The following is a 12,366-nucleotide window of genomic DNA, read 5'->3' as shown; positions in this document are numbered from 1 at the left end:
TATGAATAATTAATTGCCATGGCTCTCAGAAACCTAATTTTAGTCAAGAACAAGAAGCAAAAGTAGCAACACTAGTTTCAGCTTCTTTCACTTCTCAAGTGGCAGAGTGGTTAACATGGCAAGGAAGGAAGGGTGAAGCCAGTTGCCAGCACTGGATTGAAACACATCTGTTCCTCAATAGCAGGGCTCTGTCACTCCTTGACTGATTGCTGTCTGCTGAATGCTACTGTGTTAGGTACCTCAGATACCCCTACCTCCCACCCCACACAGCCAACTCCAAGAGAAAAAGTGTATGTGCATACCTTTTGTCTCAGTGGCACTACCTCTAGTAATTTATCCCATGAATGTATTTGGTGTTGCCTACAAAATTATAGGTACAGGATGTCCACCAAGCATATGCGTGCCTGTGCATATGTGGAGAGTCACACCTCCACACTTTCATTTTGAACAGAATCTAATTTTCTAAGAGGAGATTAAATAAATTGTTACATGCTTTTATATACTGACCATATATTTGCATAATAAAAAATTAGTAAAATTATTTTTTAAGAAGGCAGTTACAGTGCAACAAATCCTACCATTATGTGAAACTATAATGTACCAATAAAAAATAAAGAAGAAGAAGAAGGCAATTACAGGTTCCTTTTCCTTTTAGTACAATTTATAGAGATATATATTTTGTACTATTTTTTTTTTAATCTGAAGCAGAAAGCTTATATCCTTACATGCTTTTGAATCAATTGGCATTTGTTTGGTTTCATCTTTGACTTATTCCAAAATAGGACCATGAGCATGTAACACAGTGAGGGAATGACTGACTTAGAGAGGCATTCTTGACATTGTTGGATGGTAAGTTGAGTTTGTGAGATCTGATGCTGTGGTAAACTCCTTTGTTCTTCTCTAGAAGTGATATAGATTTTATGTGTGTAAAGTTTGAAAAGTTTTGCTTTTTTTTTTTTTTTGTACCAGGGATTGAACTCAGGGGCACTCGACACTGAGCCACATCCCCAGCCCTATTTTGTATTTTATTTACAGGCAGAGTCTCACTGAGTTGCTTAGCACCTCACTTTTGCTGAGGCTGGCTTAGAAATTGTGATCCTCCTGCCTCAGCCTTTAAGCTGCTGGGATTCCAGGCGTGTGCCACCTCTCCTGGCTGTTTTGCATTTTAAAAATGAATAATAAGGGGAATAGGAATAGGAAAGACAATGGAATGAATGGGACATAACTTTCCTATGTTCATATATGAATACACCACCAGTGAAACTCCATATCATGTACAACCACATGAATGGGAAGTTATACTCCATGTATATATAATCCATCAAAGTACACTCTACTGTCATGTATAACTAAAAAGAAAAAATAAAAAAGTGAATAATAACCACCTTCCTTTGGTCACGATGTTAAAGATATCAGGTTGCTTCTATCATCTTTATAGCTACCGTGTCAATTCTTTAATAGCTACAATATTAAAGGCAGTCTTTGTTATAATTTGTTCCTGTTATCTGCTTTAAAGAATTGAGAACAGATTCTGTTCTACAGGTAGAGCATTAACCAGTGCATTGCCTCATTAACTTTTTTCATAGGGTGATTTAATCGGCTTGATGACCTTAACTTCAATTCAATTAATGGGATTGTATAGTGATCCTGACCCATCAGATGATTTTTTTTGTAATAACATAACAATATAACTTATTGCTTTTTATTATTGAAAAAACACATAACAAAATTTATCATCTTTATGATTTTTAATTATATAGCACAGCACTCTTAACAACATAAACATAATTCATTGCTTTAATAATAAAAAAAAAACTTGTTCAACCAGTGTTACAGCTCACCTATGTTCTCAGAGTTTCATGGAAATAGCAATAAATTAGTAGATCAAATTTCACACTTTTGATAAGTCTTCCAAAACTAAGGCACAGGGAAGAGGAAGGCTATCAGGTGATTTTAAAGTAAAAGTTTACAATAAAAATACTTTTATTTTTTCTTAACAGGAATCATAGCCCACTGATGAGTTTTGGAGCCAGCTTTGTCAGTTTTTTGGTAAGTTGATATTAAAAGAGGTATTGGTATGAAGGAAGCAGTTATAAACTAATGTCTCTTTTTGGCTACCAGCTGCATAGTATACCATTGTAGAAAATTCTGTAGCATTTAAAACTGAAATCGTTTTTGCCTATTAACCAATGCCTGTAGATAATTTACCTCATTTTAAAAATAAAATGTTGTATCTTGTAGAGTATTATATTTTTCCCACTCAAAATTCTTTTTAGAATAAAAATATAATTGAAAGACTTTCAAAAATTAAAATGTATTGGGACAGCGGGCAGGTCTGCCTCTGGGTAATAAATATTTGCTCTAAAATTATTGAGTAACTGCACGAGAAGACAAGTTCAATGAGCAAAGATATGAGAATTGAGGGAATAGGTTTTGGTTAGGTTTTAATCAGGTGGTATAAGAAAATGGATGCTTTCTTTTCAGAAATATTCACACCGACTACTTCCAAACACACACGTTTTTAAAAACATCATAGTATTATATAAGGGGGCAGGGAGACAGGAGAAGATACCCAGTAGAAACCAGAAGGGAGACAGCATTTAGATTTGAAATTCAGAAAGATGTCACCAAATAGGCATATTATGCCCGGCCTGGTAGTGCCCAGCTGTAAGCATGAGGCCATCTCCAGTGTGATGGGGTTTTATTCAAACTATTTAGTTCCTCTTATTATAGATAATGCAACAAAATTTTAGAGCCTACTCTTGGCACCAATACATAGTTCCACATCTGAAAAAAAAAAAAGTACTGAATGAGGATTGTAACATTAGTACCCAAGTGACTACAAAGGCTGCCACAAAGGCTGAATCAAAGGGAATGAACAGGGTGGTGACCAGGGCATCGGGGGGTGGGGATGAACAGGATGGTTGGGAGAAAGAGTGTAACTAGGAAACTAGGACATGGGTGACCAGGGTCTAGTTTGGCTAGGACAGAAAAATAGGTTCGAGTCATAGTGACAAGTCCTAGAATTTCAAGGTAGGGCTGGGGAATCCAGTGGGGAACGGAGAGCTAGAGACTGTTCATAGGTCCTTCCAAGAACCAGCTCTCCTGCCTCTGTACACACCCATCTCAGAAACATCATTTCCACCCATTTATATGTGGCTTGACAACATCAGCCAACATCAGGTGCCTAAAATCAAGCTGTCAGTGGAATTTTTAACTATAGATGGTATAAAATAAGGAAACCCACAGGAATTACCCTGGAAAGACTGATGATTTTCAAAGAGCACCTCTAGTGGTTGTTTTGTTAGCCTTTCTATACAGTACTTACTAGAGGCAGGGGTCTATCTAGAGTAGAATGAACTTTTCAATGAGACCCTATCAAAAAAACTGAATGGAGGGACTGGGCTGTGGCTCAGTGGTAGAGCGCTTATCTAGCATGCATGAGGTACTGGGTTTGATCCCACGCACCACGTAAAAATAAAAAAATAAAATAAAGGTATTGTGTCCATCTACAACTAAAATAATATTAAAAAAAAGAAAAAAAATTGAATGGAATAGACCAATCAGAAATTATACAAAATTTTTGCTGCTGCATTTAATAATAACAGAAATGCAATAGAATGACAATTGCAAGGACATTCATTACTGTGTATATATATATATATATATATATATATATATATATATATATATATTTCATGCTGGTGTAATAGAGTCATATATTATGTAATATCAAGATTATAGTTTCTTTAAATGAAAGGGTGTGCTGTTACATTTTGATTCTTTTACTTGCAACAAATAATTTAAGTGAGGTTTTTTTTTTTTTTTCCTAGTTTGGAGTACTGTTGTAATAAAGGGGCCTGAAGTTTCAGACACTTACTGATTCATTCATTCTCTCCTTGTTTCTTGGCAGAATGCCATGATGACATTTGAGGAGGAAAAAATGCAGTTGGCATGTGATGACTTGAAAACCACAGAAAAGCTGTGTGAAAGTGAAGAGGCTGGAGTCATTGAAACAATCAAGAATAAAATTAAGAAGAATGTAAGTGGTGCGCCTTTAGATTATGGGCTGTGTACTATTTAGAGTATCACTTGGGTTTCCGTATTTAAAATAGGATTGAAAACAAGCAGTAAATGTTCCCCGTGGCTTCTGGTTATGTGAAATGCCTCTCACAAAGTTGTAGAAGCCCTTTCCTGTCATTAGAGCCATCTGTTGGTATTTTAGAGCCACCCTTTCTAGAGCTGGGGGTGTGGTTGGTGTAGTGGTAGAGCACTTGCCTAGCATGTGCAAGGCCCTGGGTTTAGTCCCCAGTATTAGAAAAAGAAAGCAAGAATGATCTTCTTCCATAATGGGCTCCCATGACAAGGCTCTTCTAATGAGAGTTTCTTGTGTATAATTAAACATCACTCAGTGACAGCTGAGCAATAAAACACCTGCATTTTGGCTGACTTGAAGAATTTAGCCACTGACCTCGTTTCCCCCAGGTCTCACCAGCCTTTGGTTATAAAGTCTCAGTTACACCTTTCTGTATTTTGCCCTCCCCTTTCAGTTCAAAAGTTCCCAGTACAGAGGGGAATGCTTCCATCCCTTGCTTGTGGTGTCCACCATGAGGAAGCCACTGATGGGCCAAGAGTGCTGGCTCCTGATGCTCCACATGGGCCAGACTCATTCTTGCCTCTTCCTCCTTCAAACCTGACGTACAGTCAGTGACCAGTCCCTGATGACTGTCTTTTTTAAATACCTCTTGAGTTTGTGGACTGCTCTCCATCCTCACCATCATCTTCCTAGGCCATCCCCTTTATCTAAGATAGACTGGCACTCTGCCTCGGTCTCTCTACTCTCCCATTCATTCTCTATAATACAGTCAATAATATGTTGTTTACTTGATTTTCAGTGCTAGCTCCAGCCATGGCCTTTATAATAAAGTCTAAACCCCTAAGTATAGCTGGCATATGCCTCTGCATATTCTTCTCAGTCTTCATCAGGTTGCTTCTCTTAGTTCTTCCTTCATAGATAAGTTTTCCCCCAAGAACATTTGCCTGAGTCTCCAAACCCTGCTGAGTATATCTCCTAAGATTCCTGTAGTTCCCTGTGCTTTAATCCTTCAGACCACTTTCTATGTTACAAGGTGATAAGGTCTATATTTCCTCATTAACTGTAAACTATTTACATGTCTGTTCTCAATTTCTACTACTACACCTCTCATACATATTAATTATTAACATTGCAATGGCTGTTACAATTTATAAAGCATTTTCATATACAGCATCTCATTAGCCTTCTGGACAACCTGCACAGTAGAAGTTGCTATAAATAAAGAAACAGAAGCATTGATACACAGACATTTTCCCAAGCAATCAGAGTAATGAGTGCTGGGGCTTGACAGAGAATAGCAGAAATGATGATGGATTATGAAAATCTAGAAAAAGAGAGACATTATTATTGCTGTGTATATATGTGACTGCATGATCAATGTAATTCTGCAACCTTTATACTCAGAAAAATGAGAAATTGGGCTGGGGATGTGGCTTAAGCGGTAGCGTGCTTGCCTGGCATGCGTGCGGCCTGGGTTCGATCCTCAGCACCACATACAAAACAAGGATGTTGTATCTGCCGAAAACTAAAAAATAAATATTAAAATTCCCTCTTATTCTCTCTCTCTCTCTCTTAAAAAAAAAAGAAAAATGAGAAATTATATCCTATCTGATTCAATTGTATGATATGTCAAGATCATTGTACTGTCATGTGTAACTAATTAAAACAAATTACAAAAAATTTTAAAAAAAGAGAAACATGTCTTACTATTATGTATACTATCTATTCTATTGACATATTTGCAAAATTCTATAATTTCTCATGTCACTATGAAAGTTTCTTGGGGTTAAGAATGCAGAAATGTACAGAAATGTTCTTCATGATAAAACCAGTATTTTTTAATTGATTTTACTTCTTTGCTTATTTTTACTTATATGGCCTAAATTTCAAGTATAATTTGTGATTTATTCAAAACTAATTTTTAATTCCAGGGTATTTTCTCCTTAATAGAAATGTAATCAATTTCCAGCCCTTACATCTCAGTTGCGTACACTAAAAGAATGTACCCTAATATTAGTCCTACCTGCAGATAAATGCTATAAATTGACTTTTCAGGTTACTGACTCAGGGAATGTATTATCTATGATGATTTTAATTTTGGATAAATTAGAATTTACATTATCTTAAAAAAAGTGAGCCTCTGAAGTTTTGCATTCATGTTCATGTTTTCCATGAATTTAGATATTATCACTTAGAATATTTTTTTGAATCTAAAATGTTCTTTAGCACTATGTTGTTGGCAAAGCTCAACCTAATGGGAGTATGGAGCTTCCAAGCTTCTAGCATAAATTTGGTATTGGCTTTGGGTGACTGCCACGTTTTACAACTCCAATGTGAATTATCTTGTAGCTTTAAGTAATAGTTGTTTGGAGGGAGTATCGTTCATGTGTGTGATTTATTGGTGTGTTCTTTCTTTCCACCAAACAGATTGATGTCCGCAAATCCACTCCCTCTATGGTTGATCGGCTTCAAAGGCAGATTATCATAGCTGACTGTCAGGTGTATCTGGCTGTGCTTTCCTTTGTCAAACAAGAATTGTCAGGTATGCTGAAGCTTTCTTTTTAATGGATTTTTGCTATTCAGCAGACAAAATCAGTAATACTTTTAAAAAAAATTTTAGACTACCTTGTATTTCAGTCTTTGAAAATATGTGGCGCCTCTTTGGGGCTTGATACTGATTTATTACTTGGGAAATTGAAACCACAAGTGCTTAATGTGTGTTGAGCAGAGTAGTTTTAGTCCCAAAGTTTATGTTTCATCCCCCGTCTCAAGATAATTTTGTCTTACTTAGAGAAATTATGAATGCCTTTTTAAAAAATTTTAATGGACCTTTATTTTATTCATTTATTTATACGTGGTGCTGAGAATTGAACCCAGTGCCTCACACATGCGAGGCAAGTGTTCTCACTGATCCACAACCCCAGCCCATGAATGCCTTTTTTTATGTAGATATACTACTTTTACTTTGTGGGAATCAAGTTGTAATGCTCATCTTTAAAGTGAAATCTAACTGGTTTAAATTTAAGTTTTTCAGGAAATTGTTATTAAAGGCCAGAGCACCTTCAATGGTTTTAAGTATATTAGGACATGATTAAAGATCATTAAAGATTTTCTAATACACTTGAATGACCAGCATGGTAACAACTTTTAATAGGGGTTATCAACTGATTTCTTAATTAGTTTGTCCAAGACAATTTTTTTCTAGGCTTTTGTAGCTTTAATTTCTTAAGTGAAATAGACTCAATGAGTCTCTGATAGCTTGCTGTAAGAGTATGTCTAAAATTGACCTAATTCTTTCCCTACTGTGGTTCTGTGTCTCTTGGATCCTTGCAGCAGAAACCTGCCACTTTGGTAGACAGGATTTACTTGGCAAAAAATGAAAATTCAAAAAGAAAATTAGTTAAAATTCACAGTCAGAAAAATATTTTCTCCCCAAACTTGAATGAAGAAGGATGTGTCTGCTACGTTATAAGTACATTTTTCTTTCTAGACAGCCAGAAACCAATATATCCCCCCTCCTTTTTCTTCTCTTTCTTGCTCTCTTTACCTGTCTGTCTCATACTTGAAAATGTTTTGTTTCTGTTTGGCTCAAATTCAAAGTGGAATTTAACTTTTAATTTGGCCTCTAAAATTTGGGCTTCCTAGAATTTATCTTTTTTTTTTTTTAAATATATCGTATGAGGCACTTGTACCATTTCTTTTGATTCATTTCTTTTTCTTTAACCCTCTTCTCATGACTCTCTCAAGACCTTGTTTACGTGATTGACAGCTCCTAGCCTGTGTGAATCTTCTATAATGCAGTAAGGTAAAACCCAAAATCAGCTCCACACTGATTTGGATATAAAAGAACACAGAGCTTATCTGGAGCTCTTTGTTCAAAACAGGGACTCTGGTTTTTCTATGATTTTGTACATTATCTTCCTGATGCTCAAGAACTCTTTTAAGGAGCTAATTTTAGCCATTTAAAAAAAAAAAATCTGCTCAGAGAGAAGGGTAGCCTGGTGTAAGGTCACACACCTGTTGTCCAGCTCCTCAGGTAGCTAAATGAGGCTGGAAAGGATCACTTGAGTTAGAGAGAGGTAAAATCAATGCACACTTAAGTATAAAAATATGTCAAAAGTTAAAAGTGAGCATATCTGTCCTTCATTTGCCCATTCATTGATCATTCAGCAAATAATTACAGAGCTCATAATGTGTGGTAAGCACAGACCATGGACCCTGCCCACGTGAAGTTACAGGCAGCAGAGCATATTATTTATTTTTAAATTATTCTGATTATAAAATTGCTAATATTTTATTATAGAAAATTTTGAAAAAGTAAGTAAGTGCAAAAGAAAGCAAGCCATCATCTCTAACTACTCCCAAGGAATTATTCTTTATTGCAAATAATGGATTTTAAGTTTTCTTCTCTATAAAAATAGAGACTTTTACAAAATTGAATCTGTATTCTTTTGTATCTAACTTTTCCCTCTTAGATTATACTTTGAATATTTTTCTATGACTTAGTTTCATAATATAATTTTAAATAATAGCGTTATTAGTTTATTATAGGGATAGGCTATAGTTTACTCAATCAATTCCGTAGACATTTGAGCATTCTTTTTTGTGTATTTTTTCTTATTAGTGAAGCTGAACCTATTTCTGTTTTAATCAGTTGATTAATTTTTGTGATGCTGGTGGACATTTTGCTACTAAGCTACATCTCTACCCCCACCAATTCCCATTTTTGGTGTGTGGTGCAGGAGATGGACCCAGGGCCACATTTGTGCGAGGCAAGTGCTCTACCACTTAGCCACACTCCAAGCCCTTCCATTCCATTCTGTTTTCAGTTTGCCATTATAGCTTTTACACATTCCTCTAACAGTTTGATATGAAACAATTACTTAATCCTACTTACTATATATATGTAGCATCATTCTTGATGTTTCCTGAAGCCTTACGTTTTATTAAATGTGATATTAGTATTGAAGTGAACTTCTCACAGGCTTAAGAGCCTTGAGTCCTAATGAATTTATGTACTATCAGTTTGCTTTTTGAATAGTTACACATTTGTTTCAAATAAGCAGACAAACATAACTAACATGTGCTTCTTTTACTTTTCAAACAACTGCAAATAATTTGTTGTTGGAATCCATTTCTTAGAAAACACTTTAGGTAGATACTTTTCTAGAAGTATCTACCAGGGATGTGAGGGAGCACACCTGGTTGGCACACACTAAGCTCTGGGAGAAGATGAGTCAATAGTTGTTTTTAGTGCTTCATACTTTTTGAAGAGTGTTTACCTCATTTGAATTTCTTTATAACATATTGCCCCACCATCTCATCTTTCCTCATTTTCCCATACTACTTTCTCTTTAGTTATTTTGTGATCCAAGAGTGTTTTTATTTCTCCAGGGAGAATATATTGCTTGTGTAATAAGGAATTATTTTTTAAACATATTTTGTGGCACTGGCCACCTGAGTTTATCTTCGTTTCCCTTTATTTCCTATTGGATTTGAAGATAGGGCCCATATCTTATGTTCTTGGCATGATGAACACTCAGCTACTTTCCTTCCTTTCCTGGGAGAACTGAGAGTGAGTGATTTGGTCAAGGTTGACTGATTTGCAGAGCTTATGAGCTATGACAGACTAGGACCAAAGCCATGGTTTTCTTATTTCATAACCAAATTCCTAGTGTTAATACTTTTGCCCATCACTTCAATCTGGTTATTTGTGTCACCACATGGCCCCAAACCCTGTGTTTCCCAAGGCATTTTCCTCATATCTCCCAATGTCCAGTGGCACGAGCCCCGGCATAGAGTAAAGCCTACTGCCCCTTCACTCCTTTCTCCCTGCCATAGTCTCTGCATAACCCCTGGAGCCATCTTCCTGACGCATGTTACATGTGTACTGTAGACACTTAACTGTCCTGCACTGACCACAGGGTAGAGTCCAAGTCCCTTCCTTGAGTGGCATGTAAGAACTTGCCCGCTCCTAGGCTCCTGCTGCCTACTGTCTCACCTGGCTGAGTGCCGCAGTCTGGCTGGGCACAAATCACGAGCCACTGAAGCAGGAACAAACTTTATTTCCTTGCCTACTCCCTGGGTCCCCTTGGCTGCTGCTGCTTGTCCACACTGCCTCTCAGCTTGGAACACCTCTTCCCCTTCCTCCTTCTCTCTCACCTAGTCAAGTGCAGCCCAAGCCTTCCTCTTTCCTCATTGACTCCATCAGTCTAATTTTATCACTCTGTTTATACATAAATTACATAATCAATTACAGTTGTTATCACACAACCATACCCATTTTTTACATGTCTGCCAAAACATAAGACTGTAAACTCCTTGAGAGCAGGGATTGTGCTGGTCCCCTGCTGTTTTCCCTGTTTCCAACACACATGGAGCTAGTAGAACACATCGGATGCTGTGTGAGATGATGGGTGCTGATGCTCCAGAGACGAATGGGAGGCAGCCCTTGCCTTGAGGGAACCCATGATATAGCAAGGGGAAATGATGGCTAAATAAATTCTATTTCAGGGAGATACCACAGCCAGCAGACATTAGGTTAGTCCTAGAGATTACTTGGGGAGTGAGCCATTCTGATCCTTTGGGAAGATCAAGAATCCCCAATTCTGTCCCTGAGCAGAATTAAGAAGAATCAAAGTTTATTTCCTTCTTGATGTCCTTGATACTTGCTTTGGTGCCTCTGCCTAGCACATAGTGTGTTTCTGTTCAGAGAATTAAAGGGAAGAATGGGGGAGGGATGATGTCATTCAGGAAAGAAACTGGGAGTAGAAAAGCAAGTCGGATAGAAGTCTGTTGACTGGGGGTGAAGATAATGAGGCGGTGGGCTGACTGGTGAAAACAGTATCATCTTTTGTCCTCAGTGTCTGTCATTTGGGTCACCAGAGAGACAAGGCTGTACTTACCCTTTCTTATGGGGTTATCCAGTTTTGTCGTAGGACAAGTAAACAGATGGAATGTGGTGGATGGTGGGTACTCTCATCAGATACCTTCCCCCTGCAAAAATTACAAAATTCATTGTAAGATTAATTTAGTGCACCTTGACATTTTTGTTTCCCAGGCAACCCTTGCCGTTTCCCGGAAGGACTTCCACCTCTGTCTTCTCCATGACTCCCAGTGGATTGATGCCTAAATCTATTATCATAGGGCAAATGGTGTGTTCCTATCCTCTCTGCCTTCTTCTGCAGGCACAGAAGGATCACCATGGCTGAATGATTTATACTGACCTTTCAGAGGAGGCTTTGGAAGGCCACACAGTGTGTGACTATTGAATACTGTGTTGCCTGCATGTTGGGAAGCAGGTACTCACTGGCATCATTGCTAAGTCTAGCTGACCACAGGCCCCTCCTACAGAGCTGGATCATGCTGTGCTCTGGCTGCGATTCACTTAGCACCACCTTCTCCAAATGCGCCACAGTGTTTGGGACCAGGAATGGGGCAAGTCCCTCTGCAGAACCTATTTCAATATCAAGTTGAATGTAGAAAGTTGTAAAAGCAAAACAATCCTCTGTTTGCATGTTAACTTTGTTTTGGACATATTTCAGTTTATAGTCTTTGATGTAGTCCAAAACCCTGGGTTTCATTTCCCTGGTTCAAATTAAGGCTCTTTAAGTTGCTGTAGATTTTAATATGGGATTTTTAAAATGGTAGTAAGGTGCCTATCTTAGGCATGAAATTAAAAACAGGTTTAATTCATTTCATTTTTATTCTGTAAGAATGAGGGTTTTGTGGGGGGGCTTGTTTTATATTATTAACTAAGTTTCATGCAGTGAGGACTTGATAGATTTTTATGTCTGTTTTCAGGGCTACTGTCCCTTTCTCTAATCTTCCTCTGAGATCTGGATTGTTACAGCTGATTCCCTTCAACCCCAGTATTAGAAGATGCCCTATCTCTCTATAGCTGGTGCTCATTCCTCAGTTGGACTTAAACCCATTGGTCCTATTGTGTCTCCTGCTTCACCTGCCACTGTTCTTCAGTGTCACACTCTTCTGCCCCTCTCCTAGGATGATGCCTTTTCCTGCATTGAGGAAGAGAGTTAAAAATTTCCCTCCAAATTTCCAGTTAGGGATTGGAGTGGGAAGCAGTGAAGTTTTCTACTGAAATCCTACAATGCTTCATTTGGCATTTTTACATGTTTGTTGTGTGGAAAACAATTTAATGACAAAAATAAATTAAAAAGAACCATTCACTCAGACACTTAGCTTGGTTTATTTTCACTTTTTCTACGTATGACCCAGGTACATACATTCATATAATTTGTCTTATAGTG

At 37.5% G+C, this 12,366-nt stretch overlaps 1 protein-coding gene across 1 annotated transcript in view; it reads left to right on the top strand.

Annotated features, from left to right (window-relative positions):
• Ttc39c (tetratricopeptide repeat domain 39C) overlaps positions 1-12,366 on the top strand; it is a 97,405-nt gene that overhangs the window by 40,943 nt on the left and 44,096 nt on the right. The window contains exons 2-4 of the mRNA XM_027935547.3: positions 2,001-2,049; positions 3,914-4,042; positions 6,524-6,638. Of these exons, the coding sequence (XP_027791348.2) occupies positions 2,001-2,049; positions 3,914-4,042; positions 6,524-6,638 (293 nt within the window). The remainder of the gene's footprint in view (positions 1-2,000; positions 2,050-3,913; positions 4,043-6,523; positions 6,639-12,366) is intronic.

This window comes from Marmota flaviventris, chromosome 16 (genome assembly GCF_047511675.1).
Source record: "Marmota flaviventris isolate mMarFla1 chromosome 16, mMarFla1.hap1, whole genome shotgun sequence".
NCBI lineage: Eukaryota > Metazoa > Chordata > Mammalia > Rodentia > Sciuridae > Marmota > Marmota flaviventris.
The sequence above is the reverse complement of the archived record's forward strand: the minus strand, read 5'-3'. Positions and strand labels throughout refer to the sequence as shown.